This window comes from Seriola aureovittata, chromosome 11, assembly GCF_021018895.1.
Source record: "Seriola aureovittata isolate HTS-2021-v1 ecotype China chromosome 11, ASM2101889v1, whole genome shotgun sequence".
Lineage (NCBI taxonomy): Eukaryota > Metazoa > Chordata > Actinopteri > Carangiformes > Carangidae > Seriola > Seriola aureovittata.
This window is the reverse complement of record NC_079374.1, coordinates 444,950-461,989: the sequence shown is the minus strand read 5'-3', so window position 1 is coordinate 461,989 and position 17,040 is coordinate 444,950. Positions and strand designations below refer to the sequence as shown.

Below are 17,040 nucleotides of genomic sequence, written 5' to 3'. Positions count from 1 at the left end.
ACGCATTGTTTCCTGCATGTCCTTCCACATAGTGCTGTAACCTTTCCCCTGTGATAGCACATTTAAAATGAAGACTATCAACCCAGTAAAGAGGCCAACTACCCCAGGGCCCCTAAACCCTCAGAATTACTGTCTATAATTTGTGGTTATTGGATTAAGGGCAAATTTGTTTGTGACTTTTCACCACTAAATTAAGACGGAAGTCCTGCCTTATTACCTAAAAATAAGGTCTTATCGAAGGGCAGTGTATCAAAAATTAAATGTCTTAATTATCTATGTTTTCCTTTAATCACCATCATGCCTATCCCTGTATAAATCTCTTACCTTTGAAGATGAAAGGACACATACACCATTCTCAGGTGGTGGTGGCAATGGCAGTAAAGTTTGCACCAGTGCCCCCCTAGTGGGTTAATTTGGCCATATAGATAAATATACCAACATTGTCCAAAACTTATTACAAGGCTCCATCTATGACTAATAATGCTCTTACCTGTCCTGAGATAATGGTAGTGGTCATCTGCTCCGTGGTTGTAACAACAACTGGGGGAACATCTCCCACTTTGGGCTCCTGCACCATGGCTGTCACTTCAGTCTTAAAGGATGCTTCCTCTTTCTTCATGTAGGCTTCATATTCCTCTGTTAACAAAACAAAGCATTTTGCGTTATGTGCGCTCAGGCAACTTATTTCACTGACTGAGTTTCCTGACATTCCTGACATAACTTCTCCTCTAGGCTGATCTCTTTTCCTCCTTGCTCACCCGTCTCACTACATCAGGATGGTAGATTTTATTGATGCAAATGGTCACGTACCTTCCTCCAGCAGATTGATGGAGGCTGAGACTTCTCCAAGCTGGTTCTTGGCAAACACAGAGTATTCTCCGGCGTCATCAGCGAAGGTCATGGAGATCTCTAACCTGCACTCTCCAGTCTCCTTCTTGTAGGCAACTTTGTATCTGGTGGACAGTGAAGGATATAGTTATAGTTTATAGTTTACTCAGAGATGACCACTGACCCCTGCAGGCTGCAGTGTTAATTACAGACACGATATGAACAAACCTCATTCGGATAATTATCTATTTTTACAGTCTTGCCAGAAATTGAGCAAAAATTTCAAAGTTTGGCCTAAAGGTGGAGCTTTAGAAACAGTGGATATTATGTTTTTAAATCTGAGACATTTCGATATCAGGTAAGAGCTCATCTTTGGTGCAAGCTCGAGGAAGATGACCAACCACATGCAACAAAGGAAGATATTACATACCTGTATCCGGTAGTGAGTGGTACGCCACTCTTCTTCCAGATGATGTGTGGTTTTGGGCTTCCGCCGACCTGGCATTCAAATATAACACTTCCTCCCTCCACCAGCTTCTGAACAGTAGGTTTCTTAATGAAAAATGGAGCAGCGGCAGCAGCATCTGACTCGGCCACGCTCACCTGAGAAATGGTTTCTTGTTTGGCTTCTTCGGTTACTCTGGAAATAAAAATCTTTTCTTAGTATTTCCATGGCCAAGCTGTACCACTAGCTGCTAGCTATCTTTAAGTCTCAACAATGTAGAAATATACTAATTGAAGAATCTTTTCTTGAGTTGCATTTTGATCAGTGTTGATCAGGTGTAGACTGTTTTTATCAACCTGTATTATATCGGTTTCACTAGCAAACTTCAAAGGAGCTTTGAGTGACTCACAGTTTCTCTTGAGCAGTTTCAACATGTTCGGTGACGATAGTGATCTCCTCTCTGCTCTCGATGTCCTCAGACACTGAAAAAGGAAGACAGAGTTAGTCTCAATAGGAAGGCACCATGTGGGACTTAGTTACTGTTGCTGTGCCTGCAGTGTGATAATGGAAAGATAAACCAATGTACCAATAGTAAGTAAAGGGGGCAGGACTTAGTAAAGGGTAAATTATAAAATGAAAACAGAAGAGGCCCCACAATGTGACCATGAGGGTCTCAACAAATAACTGCAGGAGGAAGCAGAGAACTTGTATTTGTGAAGTATGCTACAAAACGATAATTCTTTTCTTCATTGCTTTTCCGGCAGTTTTACGGTTGGCACTGACCCTGGACGAGCAGGTAGCAGGAGGTGCTGACTGTTCCCGCCTCATTAGTGGCGGTGCAGGTAAAGCGTCCGCTGTCTTCAGCGAACGCTTCACGGATCACCAGCCGGGCAAATCCACTCTCGTAGCTGATCTGGAAATCAATGGATGTCTCGATCTTATAGTCCTCTCTGAACCACATGATGACGGGGGCGGGGTGACCGCTGATCTGGCACTCCAGTGTCACTGACTCACCCTCTGTCACATTTGTGTTTTTCAAGCCCTACATACAAAAAACAACACTTTTAGAAAATGTCACTTTCCCAAAGCTGCATGGATATACTTTGTGGTTTTGTGGAGGACCATGCTACTTACAGACATCAGTGTGGGTGGGACCACGCCATCACCTGCAGAAGGTACAGCTGCTGCTTCCACCACCTGTCATATAGTCACAGATTCATTAGCACAAAAGCTTTTAGCAAAACAATGCACCTTTTTCTAAAATCACCAACATGGACACAACATAACAAACACACAGGACAAGACTTTGAACTTGCTGTTCACATCCAACATGTGAAGAAAAGATGATGCAGCACAGAAAGATGGAGAGGAGGCTGGATGGGCTGAAGAGGTGAGAATGAAGTTGTCAATAGCATCGACCAGCATGTTAATATTTTTATTAGAGTGATATTTATCCTGGATTTTCACAGAAATCAAGAAAACCGGACGTCTGAAAAACTAGACTTCACTGTATACCACAGTGTGAACACAACATTTTCTTTGGCTAGTCTTTAGCCCAATGAGTAGTGGGGATACAAATATAAAGTTTGGTGCTAGGGTCACTGAAACCAAAAGCATTCAGGCTCTGGGGAGCTCTGCCCCTTTGATTTGATATTTCCTAAAGTTGATTTTTTGGCCAGTTAGTGGCACTACAATAAAAACCAGAGGTCATTTAAAATATTGGTAATCATCATGTGAATACCACAAAAGCACTCAGGCCAACAGCTGTTGAGATCTCCTGCTCTTTACTTAAGTCTTTGATGGATGAAAACACTGATTCTTTATGTGTGGTTTGGTTTATAGAAGTTATCTGACCTGCATCTACTCATCAGGTTTTCTTGTCCTGTTCAGGTCCAGCCCAAGAAAACCGGATTACAAACCTGGACTGCCCAGTCCTCATATACTCTCTCCATGCCCCCCGAGCTCACCACCCCCCTCTGTAACTCAGTGCCAAGACGACTCTGATATTTTTCAGAGAAGTCTTTGAACGGTGGAGGGATGGGCTCTGGCGTCACTCTGGTCTCTGCCACTCTACATGGACTGGGAGACTTGACAGGCCTGATGATCTTTCTAGCCGCGGCGGAGGATGAAGATAACTCTTTCTGCAGAGTGGCGATGGCTGAGCCAGCGATGGAAACCTGATCGACCCAAAGAGGAGGAACAGCCACACCATCATCAAAAGAATACGTTGGTTTGTTTGATTGGTTTGTGTTAAACCACAGCACAGGGAGAGGTCTACAGTTTATTAGTTATATTAAAACTACGATGGGGAAATGAAGGGAGTTTTAAATAAAGCTGGATTAATAAGTGGTTTACTGGATTAAGTGTTTATTGATTAAGGGAGCGAAGAACAACAAGGTTAAAGGTGGATTCATTGTGTTATTTTATAGACATTATTTTATCACTTTTACACAGCAGTTCAGAACAAGTTCAGGCAAGCAGTAATAACCAATGGACTGTTTGCTAAACCCTTCTTCCAAACAGCAATAATCCAATCATATCTTAACAGTGTACATGGAGCTCTAATCAGAGATGCTCCCGGTACAAGCAGTATGCAGTGTTGAGTAATTTTGACAATCAAAAACAGAAAAACCCTTTCTTTACTACCTATCTATTCTGATCTTTATTGGATTTTGAGAAGTATTAGATTTATCAAACTCCTTACTAATACAATACTAACCTATAATAATGTGCACTGCAATATTAGAACAATGCTGTTTCTTTATTTCCATGTCCACTACACAACATCATGTATATAGCCATCAAGTGCATACTTACAACCCCTTGCTTAAAATGGGTCCCCTGGAAACATTTCAAAATTAAGTTTTGAACCAATTCAGGAGTTGGCTTCAATAAATTGTCAGGTTTGATACAGGTGATCAGATCTGTTAGTTAGAGTAGTTAATTCAGCAAACTGATAATTAGCTGCTTTCAAGCTGGATTGCACCAACAAGGTTTAATTTAATCCAAAAGTAGCTCTATTCAGAGTTTAGTAGAACTAGGTTTAAAATGAGGCCAAGCTCTGTTGCACCAATTCAAATTAAACTCGGTTTAGTAAAGCCAAGTTTATTTATTTAAACAGAATTTAAACTGAGTTTAATCAATAGGGACAAGTGTGCATTTCAAAATTAAAATAATTAAATAATACGTATAAATAATGTGCATGCTGTCAGGACCTAGTAAGAGAGGGGCCAAAACGTCACATTGGTGCAAGATAGCTAAAGAATTGCTAGTTTAACAGCCCTCCTGAAGGCTTCGGCAGAGGAGCTGAAATGTTTCCTCCTTTGAGTAAGTTGGAGTTGGAATATCGGTGGTACAGCACCGTTTCTATCTCTGCCATGATTAACAGTTGGCCCAATCCCCCTGTTCAGCTTCAAAATAGTGTCCTTTGTGAACTGGTATATTGACAAAAATTCATCATAAAACTCAAGTGGGTTCAGTCTGTCTCTAAATTTTCTTTGAGGAACTCGATTTTGATCAATCCATCTCAAAAACACAGCCATTGTTAGCAACAGTAACTAAGGGGGGCGGGGCTTAGTGAAGGGTCAGTCACAGATTGGATTATTGACTAAAATATATTTTGTGTTATTTCAGCATTGAATTAAAGTGTTATTTGTCAGTCCACATATTTTAAGTTTCCCTCTGTCTGTGCAGATTATTTTCTACTGCTTGCCTGATGTTGCCTCTCTTACCTCAGAGCTAGACTCAGGTTTTGGGACAGAAACTTTAGAAACTGTGAAATGTGGAACTGGGGACGGGGCGAGACCAGTGTCCACGTGGGAGGAGATTTCTGTCGCTCTCTGAATCTGGAGTAACCAACAGAGTTCACAAGAGCGTTACAACCTCAGGAAGAGTGTAAGACAATATATATGGACAGTATATAAATGAACACAAATATAAATGTTTAGAATATTACTTTTTTCCTGTAAGTATTGCAGTTAATGACGAGGTTATCAAGAGATTTATCTTAAAGCACTGGCAAATAATTTTGCTTATTTTCAAGAAGTTTCACTCACAACATGATTTTATTTTACAGTCATTTGACACATCTGTCATCATTGAGGACATGTGGGAGTCAGTATCGTCTCTTCATCGACATTTGAGATTATGTCGTTGTTGGAAAAATTGTGATACTTTATGAGAAACATAACCATCTTAAAGGAAAACTGTATTATCTCTTCTTTTCTAGTCTCTATTGCAGTTTCAGCGGCTCTTCTTTCTGTCTGCGGTTGCATAAGATGTCTACGAGGACTTAGCCAAAGGCTGATTGATACTGCCATGACAAAAACTATGATGTACCAACACATACCAACTGATGAGGATGATGAAAGTATTGTATAAAAAAAGTGCCTTGTGATGATGGGTGAACGAACTATGAAGTACACTATGAAAATCTGTGAAGAAGAGTTTTTATTTACTAGAGGTTCATAAAGTACTAACAGGAGGGAAATGTTAGAAAAATTGTGATACTTTATGATAATCATAACCATCTTAAAGGGAAACTGTATTATCCTGAATGGAACTTTTTATTATTGTGTCTACTTTTAAGACAGGTGTTGTCAGAGAGGAGCGCAGTGACCTTCGTTGTTCTTCTTCACTGTCATCATTAGCTATGATAAGGCATGAATCGAGTCTCTATTGTGTCTTTCTCATTTCAGCAAAGATGTGAGGTCAGTCTCATATGTTCTGTGTATAAATTCTGTGTGAATCTTATATTCTTTGAACATTTGCACTGCGAGCTCTTGTGTGTAACTTGTTCCCTTGCTGCAAGAATAAATATCCTACTCTTGTGAATTTTCAGACGGTGTTCCTGAGTTTATTTGATAATTTACTTAATAGTCGTTGTTTATAGGTTGTGTTATCATTTATATGTCAACACCAGGGAGTCCACTATGGTCTTTAAAAGTGTTCCACTGTTACATAATATCTAATTGACCTCATAGAACCATTGCATTGTTGTGACAGAATCTCAACATTTTCATGAAACCTGAAAAATTGTTTGCCAGTGTGGTAAAACAAGATTCTGAATAAAAGTAAATCTTGTTTCTGTGTTTGTTGGTGCTGAGGCCTATCTAACCTGAGGCAGTGCCAGGGTTGGTTCAGGAGCAAACGCCTGAGCAGTAGTAAGCATTTGGCCAGCCTGCACTCTTGTTGTTGTCCATCCGGCTTGATACTGTTCATCAGCAGCCGTGGAGGCGGCAGCGGCGGCGGTGGCGATGCCCTGCTGCCTTAATTCTGCCTCCACGGCCTCCTCCTCTTCAGCTCGACCGCCCTCGACATGCATGGGCTGACGTACACGAGCCAGGTCAACGGCGGCAACCACTTTGGCCACCGCCCCGGCTCTGTTCCCTCCCCCAGCCTGGAGACACAACCAGCAGCACATAGATTTCAGGACATCCATGGCAGGACGGCGGTACAGAGACAGGTAGGTGGACATGTCTTCATTTTAGTAATTACATCCCTCAAATTATTCATTTGTGCACTTGAAATACTCGATTAATTGCCTCCCTTAACACCATCTTCAACTTGCCTCCATCTGTCCTACCACCTCCAAACGTACGATTTTCATTTAAAGGAGTAGTTCCACATTTCTTGAAATACTTTATTTCCACCTCTTCTGCATGTTTTAAACGGGAGTTACATTAACGCTTCTTCAAGTCTCTATGCTAAGCTAGGCTAACCATGGCCGGACTCCAGATGTCCAGCTGAAAGGCAACAGTTTAAAGTATTCAAGGGCATGAATGACTAAAACAAGGGAACAGAATAAATTAATTGATGCGTAAAAGTGTTAGGGGATGAATTATCAATCTCAATAAATATTTTTATGAATATTTTACCCTTCAACATCCGCCTGTCTCTGTAAAGACACCAAAACTGATGGAGTACCTGTACACCTACAGCAGTATCACTGTTACTGAAACCTGGACCAGATCATAATCCTGGTAGTTGTGAACACATATCTGTCCACTGTCAGAGAAACAGCAGTCATGATAATAGTCTATAATTTATCCATGGGAGGTCATGGACAGGATACTGGTGTGTGTGTAAATGTACTCATGTTCATCTGATGAGGACAACACATGCTCATCTGTTTGACATGCAGTAAATAAAACTGTAAAATCAGCTGAAAGGAAACAAACATGAATAGAGGAATAACTGCAGGTCAAGAGAAGTGACATGACCACAACCACCCTGTGGGCAACAACTCAAAAAAAGATTCTGTGAACGTGCTCAAAAAAGAAGAGGAGCGACTGTGCTGCATCAAGAAATACCTGCTCCTCAGGCTGCTGCACCGCCGGGCAGCCATCTTGGTTTGGATCATCCTCGAGCCGAAAACCTGATGGACTCTCTTCAGACCAACCGGGCCAGATGTCTCGGTTATGACGTCTTGAATTGAGGAGGATGTGCTCTCCGTTTGAAACAGGTGACGAGTCTTCGCAGTTAAAGACAGACGAGAGATCTTCACTGATGCATGACGGACTGAAACACGGCTCACACTCTGATATCATCACATGACTCTCAGAAGCCCCACAATCTGCTTCGATGGAAGTTGCATCTCTGTCATCAAAACTTTCCCAATCACCTCCCAGACCTGTGCTAAACTCATCACCGTTCGAGTTCAGATGATGAGAATGATGCAAGTTAGGGTGACATGTCATCTCTTCGTGGCTCGTAATGCTGTCGTCCATTCCCTCTGCATTCTGGGTAAAATCCGAGTCATCTTGTCTTCCAAATGATTCAGAATCCATGTTGATAGTTTGAGGCTGATAACCAAATGAAAAAGTTCACTTTGACGTTCTGGTTTTAAGTTGTGATCAGATGAAGTGGTTGAGAAAGTGTCACAAAGCAAGAAGCAGCAAGAACATTCATACTGAAGAGATGGAAAAGAGATGGAAGAGGCCGGACTGTAGGACGGATGAGTTAAAGATGAGATTCACTGTTTTTCAACCCAAACCTTCGAACCAGACATTTCATCTGACATACATTTAAAAAGAATCCTTCTATCCATCCATTTTCTTTTACTTATGTGTGGTCGGGTCATGGAAGCAGCAGTCTAAGCGGGGTTTTCAGGATGTCCCTCTCTCCAGCAACACTTTCTAGCTCCTTTTGAGGGACCCCGAGGCGTACCCAGGCCAGATGGGATATGTAGTCCCTCAAGCGAGTTCTGGGTCTACCCTGGGGTCTCCTCCCAGTTGGACGTGCCAAAACCTCCAAAGGAAGGCGCCCAGGAGGATCCTAATCAGATAACCGAACTACCTCAATCGGCTTTTTTGACGTGAAGGAGCAGCAACTCTACTCCAAGCGTCTGTACTGTCTCTAAGGCTGAGCCCAGAAACCCCGCAGAGGAAACTCATTTTGACCATTTGTAACCACAATCTCATTCTTTTGGTCACTACCCAGAGCTCATGACCCCAGGTGAAGGTCGGAATAAAGATTGACTGGTAAATCGAGAGCTTTGCCTTCCGGCTCAGCTCCCTCTTCACCAAGTCCGCATTACTGCTGATGCTGCAACGAACAATAATATGAAAGACAAATTATAAAAATGGGATTTCAGTGATGAAATTCGTACAGTGCAGTGGTTAGCGCTGTCGCCTCACAGCAAGAAGGTTCCGGGTTCGAGTCCCGGCTCGGCCATGGGATCTTTTTGTGTGGAGTTTGCATGTTCTCCCCGTGCCAGTGTGGGTTCTCTCCGGCTTCCTCCCACAGTCCAAAGACATGCAAAATGGGGACTAGGCTAATTGGATACTCAAAATTGACCATAGGTGTGGCTGTGAGTGTGAATGGTTGTCTGTCTCTATGTGTTTGCCCTGCGATGGACTGGCGACCTGTCCAGGGCGGGGTGCCTCTCGCCCGAAAAGATGCTGGGATAGCCTCCAGCCCCCCCGCGACCCTACTAGAGGAGGATAAGCGGTGGAAAATGGATGGATGGAAATTCGTACAGAGTACCCAGAGAGGTCAGCAGGACCCCTTTGGTCTGATTAAAGGAGATCTGGGTTGAAAAACAGTGAAAGTTTTGGAGCAGTGGGATTAGATGATGGACATGTTTGTTACAGCTTCTTTTGCTGTTGCCATGAGCACAGGGCTGATCGTTGGTCACACAGCAATGTTTGTGTTGTCGTCATCTTGCTGCCTCTGAATGTTGGTTAGTCACATTAAAACAGTGAGACAGTACTTCAAGTTTCCTTGTGTTGCGGTGTAACGAGACCACCAGAGAGGTTCAGACCACCTGGATGAAAAGATGTCGTCATGTTGTGTCACATGTGACAACTGAAAGTTCAGCAGTGACGCTCAGGAGCAGTTTGTTCAACAAAAAGGAGGACGGTCTAAAGGAGTTAATGTCTTGGGTGGATGAAAACCTCTGGAGGTGGAGGTCACAACTTAATATGATGAAGCTCCAACACGATGCTGAAGGTAAAACCGCAGCTAAGAACTAAAATGTTGGATCTGTTGGATACTACAGGAAAATCTTTACGGATGTTTTATAAAAACACAGTTTTAGAAAGTGTGTCCTACACCGTCCGTCCTCCATGTCTCTCAAACTGCTCCTTGGACTTGTTGACCATCAGGTGACAATATGGATCCCCGGACCCCTTGTGGCCCCTCCCTCACCTCTTTGACCCCGGTGACCTGCTGCTCCCAGTGCTGCTCCTGGCCCAGCTGGGTGACAGTGCTGCTGGTCATACTGGTCATACTGGTCATACTGGTCATGCTGGTGTAGCTGGCCTCGGCCATGTAGTCTCCCTGCTTCCAGGGTGGCAGGACATCAGCGCCGACAGCCACCTGTTTGCGAGTGGTGATGGGAGACTTGACCGGCCTGATTGGGGAGACTGAGAGTCTTGAAGTGGGAGAGGCAGGCCTGGAGACAGGGGAGGGAGGTCACGTTACAGGCCTGCCAGAGGGCCAAGCTCCAATAACACCATCGCCCCGTTCACTCATCTGAACGTCACTGAGCTACTCCAGATTTCACACTGACTCTCTACAAACAGCAAAATAATCCTCTGAAACTTTGACTGTAAATTCTCAAATAAAAGCTGGTGGCTATTGTGGCCCTGAGCGGTAGAATACAACAACACATTTCTGAAACAATGTATATAAATCTAAATAAACAAAAGCCAGCATGACCAGAAAAGGCTCCATCCACCTGACTGGTGTGGGCGTGGGCGCCTTCACGTGTCTGACGGGTGATGGTGACTGTTGCCGTCCTCCGGTCACCTTGGCGACCAGCGAGTGCTGGGTCGGGGACTTGGATGTGGGTTTTGGAGGAACTCTGGGCGGAGTCTTGTGAGCCAGCTGCTGAGTCAGCTCGGCGCCCTCCACCTGCATCTGCATCATGGCGGAGGCCTGGAAACTGGCCTCCATCCTCTGAGGGGAGATGAGATGGATGTCTCATACTTAAAATTTACTTATTCTGTGTAGTGATTATTTAAAATTGAGTGTTTGTACCTTTTCCACTCTGGTCTGACGAGATTGTGAAATCTGAGAGGTTGAAATCACTGTCTTGGTTTTCTTAGCTGGAACGGCTTCTTCACCTGAAAACACAGGTGTGGATCAAATTCATGTAATTATCAGCATCATCTCACTGTCAGCATATTATAATGTTCTCTGAATCACATGGTTACAACTCAAATGTATATACAGTGTTTTTTCAATAGATTGATGTCGTTATTTTATTTTAATTTATTAGGTCCAGTGTTGAAAATCTTATTCAATTAGAGGTAAACAATTCTTATATTTAATTTCTATTTTATTAACAATAATTTGATGGTCCTGAAAGATACTTCACAAAATAATAATAAGAGAGAAAGAAAATTAATTTGTTTTCTTCTTATTTGACAGAAAATCACACAATGATTCTCATTCTGTTTTCAAATCCAGCTGAATTTCCCTTTAAATTTTGAGAATTTCACTTCCTTCTTCCATTTTGGCAAAAACACACCTGAGAAAATAAAGTTGACACATTTCTATAAAACAAATTGGTGTTTTGGATTGAATTTGGCTTGAGTGGTATCAGCCAATCATGTTATATATATATTTTTTTTAAATCTAAACTTTAACATGTGGATCAACCACCACCAGGAGGGTTTGTTGGAAACACACTGTACAATTTGGGCTTTGCTGAAGCTAGGTGCTAAGCTAAGCTAACCCCTGAACCTGCCTCTGTACTGGACTGGACTCTCAGGAAGCTAACTCCAAGATTTCTGATCTTTTAGGTATGAATTTGATTTAGTTGCTACAACGGTTAAAAATATCAGACAGTTTAAAAGTCCTCACCCTGAACCAGCAGTTCTGCGGTGGAGGTGGCCCGTCCACTGCTGTTGGTAGCGGTCACAGAATAAGTCCCAGAATCCTCTGGGAAGGCCTCAGCGATCAGCAGACTGTACAGGTCTCCGTCCTGGAGAATCCTGAAGTCGGCCGAGCTCTGGATCTCGGCTCCCTCTCTGTAGAACTTGACCACAGGTGCGGGGATACCTGTAACTCGGACGTCCAGCCTCACCTGGCTGCCCTGTCTCACTGTGGAGCTCTGCAGTCTCTGTAGGAAGCTGGGAGGCGCCGTCTCCGCTGAGTAGGAAAGTGTCGATGTTTCGTTATATCGTGACTCCTGTCAGATGCTAATCAGTACTGATACACTGGAACACCACGTTTATAAATGTGTACTTTGTAAGAACTGTCCGTACACAAGCCAGAAACAAAGACAAAAATAAAACCATGTCTCTGTTTTGGAACGAGTTCAGTAAAAAAAAAAAGGTACAGGTATAAAAGGTAAAAGTATTTTTGTATTAACCCACTTCATGTTCTCACCTGTAACCAGGAGTTTCAGTCTACCTGCGGCCTCACCTGTAACAAGGAGTTCGGCGGTGCTTGTGGCTTGTCCAGCGCCGTTGGTGGCTCTGACAGAAAATCTTCCGCTGTGTGCGGCGGTCACAGCGGGGATCCTCAGAACAGCGCGGCCGTCGCTGAACGAGATCTGAACGCCGGGCAGAGCGGCGGCGGAAAGAACCTGGCCATCACGGAACCAGCTCACCTCAGGAACTGGAGAACCTGCAGAGGAGAGAGGAGCCAGACCGGTCTAACTTACAGGTAAACTGATGGCGGACACTGTCAAATGAATTATTTCAGTTTGTTTCTATTCAACTTCCGACTTGAAATTTGATTTTTCAGGTTAAATATTCTCTGATTTAAAAGGTTTGAGAATAAATTTAAACACTAAAGTTTAAACTTGTTGAAAAATATAAGAAATATTTTATCTCAAGAAATATTTTATCACAAATATAAATAATATTTTAATGTCAGAATTTGTTGAAAAATATTTGATTTTAATCTCAGAACAGAATTATAGTTTAGTTAGATTTAAAAACAAATCTCGTGAATGTGATATTCAAGTTAATGTACGGAAGCCGAGAACGGCCATGCCCCTTTTTTATTTTTGCACTGTTTTTTTCTTTTTTTTGGCACTCGTTATAACGACTTATTATTTCGTTATCTCGATATAACGAAGGTCAGGTGTGATGATTGTGTGCTGGATCGGACCATCCTCATTTCAGTCCACGAGCTGCCACCGGCTGCTTCAGCTAAGGTAATGTTAACGTTAACAACATTTATTCAACCGGAAGCAGCCGGTGGCAGCAATCATCACACCTGACCTTTGTTATATCGAGATAACGAAATAATAAGTCGTTATAACGAGAAAACAGTGCCAAAAAAAAGGAAAAAACTGTTCAAAAATAAAAAAGGGGCATGGCCGTTCTCGGCTTCCGTATTAATGTTTAAGGATGATATGATACTTTTTTAAATAATACTAAAATCTTAGATTTTTTATCTTATTGATAATAAAATTTGACTAACATCAAACGTAAAATAAAAAAAATCAGTTCCTGAGGAGTTTAAATCTCAGATTAAAGTTCTGTCTGGGAAAAAAAGAGTCAAAAGTCAAAAGTTTAAGAAAAAAAACGGACCAATATAAGAAATTTATTTTTTCAATAAAAATTTATGAAGGAATTTAATTGAAAAAACGTCAGAAATTGTAATTGGTAAAGTTTGGGATTAATTCAAGATTAATAAAGTCAAATGTCTGTTTAAAACTAAATGTGAGTTTAGGTTGAAATTTACAGAAACATGTGAAAACATCTTTACAGTCAGTGAATCACATAAACAAACACAGAAAGTCACATCTACACAAACTGAGATGTTTCAGAGAGAAAAGTCCAGTCTAGAAAGGTTCTGGTCTGGACGAGTCCAGATGTTTCTTACCACTAACTTGAGCCTCGAACGTGGCGGCACTACCCTCTAGTGCCACGACGCTCTGTAGCGGCTGTGTGAACGTTGGTGCTTGTGTTGACATGATGCTCGGCAGCCTGCAGCACAAAGACACAAACAAAGTGATTAATGAAATGTTTGTTAATCATCAGCTGATCCCAGCAGGAGGCACGACTCGGTCCAGGAGACACAGGAGCAGACACCATCATCCTATTAACCCTTCTCTCCATAAATAGACACCTGCATCTGTCAAGGCTCAGGTTACAGTCTCCCAAAGATTCATGGGAGCTGTAGTTGTTGATGCTTTGACTCCATGGCACTGAAGAATCCTTGATTAGAGGATCAGACAGATTCAGTGGATCAGCTGATCTCTCTGTTTTCGCTGCAGACTGGAAAAGCTCCAGTCCAGCAGCAGAGGTGGAGATATCCTGAGACTGCAGGTCACGTTTCCCATAATGCACCGGGATAGTGTCTTTGAACAGAGCCTCGTTGCCTGATAAACAGCCACATCTTAAAAGTTCACACTCACACAGTGGAAACAGGAAATTCAAAATGAATCATGAAGACATGAAACGTCACGTGATGAGGAGGCTGAACCTTCATCACAGGAACACAGTAAACAAAGTGCAACATCATGTTCTCCATCGTCTGAGCTTTGACTGGATCTGTTAACTGTGGTTTATTGGCAGCGACTCATATTCACACAGACACAGCTCAGGGTTTTATTTTGAAGGTTTTCTGTACATACTGATATCTCAATGACATCATCGGGGAGCAGGACTAACCAAGACCTATATGCCATTGACTGAACACATCGTAACCATGGATTCAAGGAACTGAAAAAACAACCTGCGGCCACATTGCTCCTGTGGGGTGACATCATGTGATGAACCTCAGAGTCATGTGATCAGGAAACACTCACACCACCTGCTCCAGACCATGAGTGACACGTGTCGTCGTCATGACGTCCAACATGAGTCTCTGAACCAGACACTGCAGCTTCACTCAGCACAGAGACAGAGACAGGGGTAAGACAGGTGAGCCGGCCAGGATCTATAAAGGTCAGGGGGCGGGGTTTGACATCTGACCCGAGATCTGATCTCAGATGTGACCCGAGATCTGCCCTGAGATCTGAACCAGGTTATTTGAGTTTATAGATGAGCTGAAGTCAAGTTCAGTCTGTTTCTATTTCAATGACATCTTCAGTCTTTTTAAAACTTTTACTTCTAAGAGAAGTATATTATTTTAAAGTAAAGACAATAAATTAAAAGTTAAAATAATGTCATTTTTTTACCTATATGTCATGACATGTTCCTCTGATCATTGTGACAGTTAAAATGATAAAAAGAAGGAATCAGTTGAAAACTCAGTGACTATCAGACACCAAACCTCTGACTGAACGTTAAATCTTCATGTTTCAGCTTGATTGAACAAAATGAAAAATGACAACACGAACAACAACAACAACAACAACAACAACAACAACAACAACAACAACAACAACAACAAACACAGAGTGAGTCTGTGATCAAATCAATTTGTTTCTGTTTTCCTTAAAGACAAACAGCTTCGTAAAACTGTCGTAAAAGCTTCTGGAAGGTTTCACTGCACGTGTGAACAGGAGGGGGGCAGGGGTTTTTAGGGCCCCCTGCCACCTACCCACCTCCACCCCCCCCCCCCCCACCCCCCTCACACACATTTTTTGCCCTTCAGTATCAGTATAGTTAAAATAGCTGTGATTATTCACGCTGACTTCAGTTGCAGTTTATTTTATTAATTTTAATCCACTTTCTTCACTTTGTTTTATTTTTTACTTTCAGTTGTTACATTGGTAAATAACAACTGATGTTTATTTTATTACATCAGTTACAATATAATGATATTAACATAATTTTATATTAATGGATACAGAGATTGGTCGCATGTCTTAAGGTCAATACTGATGTTTCAAAAATAATATTTTACTAATCAGCATAAACCTCAAAGTCATCCATCTGATAATAATAATAATAATAATAATAATAATAATAGTAGTAATAATGATTATGATAATGATAAACAGTGTTAAATTAAACATTTATCGGTTCATGAAAATCAGTATTTCCTGCTGAGCTGAAACGCTTGTTGGATTGATGTAATTGATGTAATTGATGTAATTGAATTCATTGAATTCATTGAAATGAATTCTGACTCGTTCCTCTTCAGTGAATCTTTGCTGCGTTTCTTTTTCCTCTTTGACAAATAAAAAAATGAACATGTGAATTTGGGCTGTAAAAACTTTTCTGACATTTTTGATTACCAAATAATTTATCATTAATTAATCATCAACCAAGCAGCTGATCCAGAAGAATAATGATCAGATGATGAGATGATTAAAAATCCTTGTTAAAGGTGAAGAAAGAGTGAAGCTGCAGTTAAACAGCTGTTAGCGTCTGAGGCTGATCTGACAGCAGCAGGTGTGACTGTGAGAACATTAGTACTGCAGCAGTACTGCAGTACTACTGCAGTACTACTGCAGTACTCTGCCTTCTACTTCTCCTCCACTATATTTATCTGACAGCTGGAGTCACTGTTTTGCTGTCGGAAAAAAACCTTTCTCTAAAACATCAACTTTTACTTTGAAAATCTGACTGGTTTCCTGTCAGATAAAGATAAGAATAATAAGATAAATAATGAACTTTCAGGTTGTTTATGTGGCGTCTTTAATGCAACTGTAACTGATCTGAGAGCAGGGAAATACAAGGTTTCCCCCCTGACTGTAACAGCAGTAAAATAAGCAGATAGGAGGTTTTCCTCTGGCAGTCATTGACAGATTAACACCGTCATTACTACTTATGAATTTATTATGGATATAAATACAAAATGACTTTAACCTGTTTCAGTTAGTCACCTTTTATTTTCATTTTTAATTGGATCAGTTTAAATGTATTTCATTGTCTCTGTGAAGCTCGTTTGCTCTTTATTTTTAAAAGCTGATCTATAAATAACTGGAAACATGAAACTGACTGAGTGAGAGACAACACAATATTCAACAGTGTGGCCAGGAAATGGCTCAAAATGCAAAAAGATTAAAATATAAATAAACTTTCATACCAACACTTTCATATTTGGTCCAAATCATAACGAACAAACAAAAAAACAGGATTGACAAAAATATATCATAACCAGTGACCAACAGAAAACATTATACATCATATATTCTATATTTAAAAATGATATGTTCTGATACTGTCTCAGTCTGGAAGGCAAAGTCCATAAAAAAGCAACAAATAAATCAAATAAAGACTGAAAGACACTTGAGGAAAAAAGATGAATCTCTCTGTGGTGTTTCTAATACTGAAATGTGTTTCATACATAACAAAATAAACATGACGATGTATCAAAACTGACATAGAAGCAGCGATCAGCAGAAAACAACCGTCAGTTTTATTTTTACAGAAATGATTCACTATATTTACTGTAAAGTGGATCAT

General features: G+C 41.3%; 1 protein-coding gene across 1 annotated transcript in view; it reads right to left on the bottom strand.

Moving 5' to 3' along the window:
• LOC130177603 (titin-like) overlaps positions 1–17,040 on the bottom strand; it is a 174,918-nt gene that overhangs the window by 156,636 nt on the left and 1,242 nt on the right. Inside the window, exons 2-16 of the mRNA XM_056389497.1 lie at positions 13,562–13,665; positions 12,149–12,352; positions 11,585–11,872; positions 10,757–10,842; positions 10,455–10,675; positions 9,923–10,169; positions 6,390–6,671; positions 5,005–5,118; positions 3,193–3,450; positions 2,408–2,470; positions 2,057–2,315; positions 1,683–1,755; positions 1,259–1,468; positions 811–953; positions 491–636 (exon numbers count right to left, since the gene is read on the bottom strand). Coding sequence (XP_056245472.1) covers positions 491–636; positions 811–953; positions 1,259–1,468; positions 1,683–1,755; positions 2,057–2,315; positions 2,408–2,470; positions 3,193–3,450; positions 5,005–5,118; positions 6,390–6,671; positions 9,923–10,169; positions 10,455–10,675; positions 10,757–10,842; positions 11,585–11,872; positions 12,149–12,352; positions 13,562–13,652 — 2,685 coding nt within the window. The 5' untranslated portion in view covers positions 13,653–13,665. The remainder of the gene's footprint in view (positions 1–490; positions 637–810; positions 954–1,258; positions 1,469–1,682; positions 1,756–2,056; positions 2,316–2,407; positions 2,471–3,192; positions 3,451–5,004; positions 5,119–6,389; positions 6,672–9,922; positions 10,170–10,454; positions 10,676–10,756; positions 10,843–11,584; positions 11,873–12,148; positions 12,353–13,561; positions 13,666–17,040) is intronic.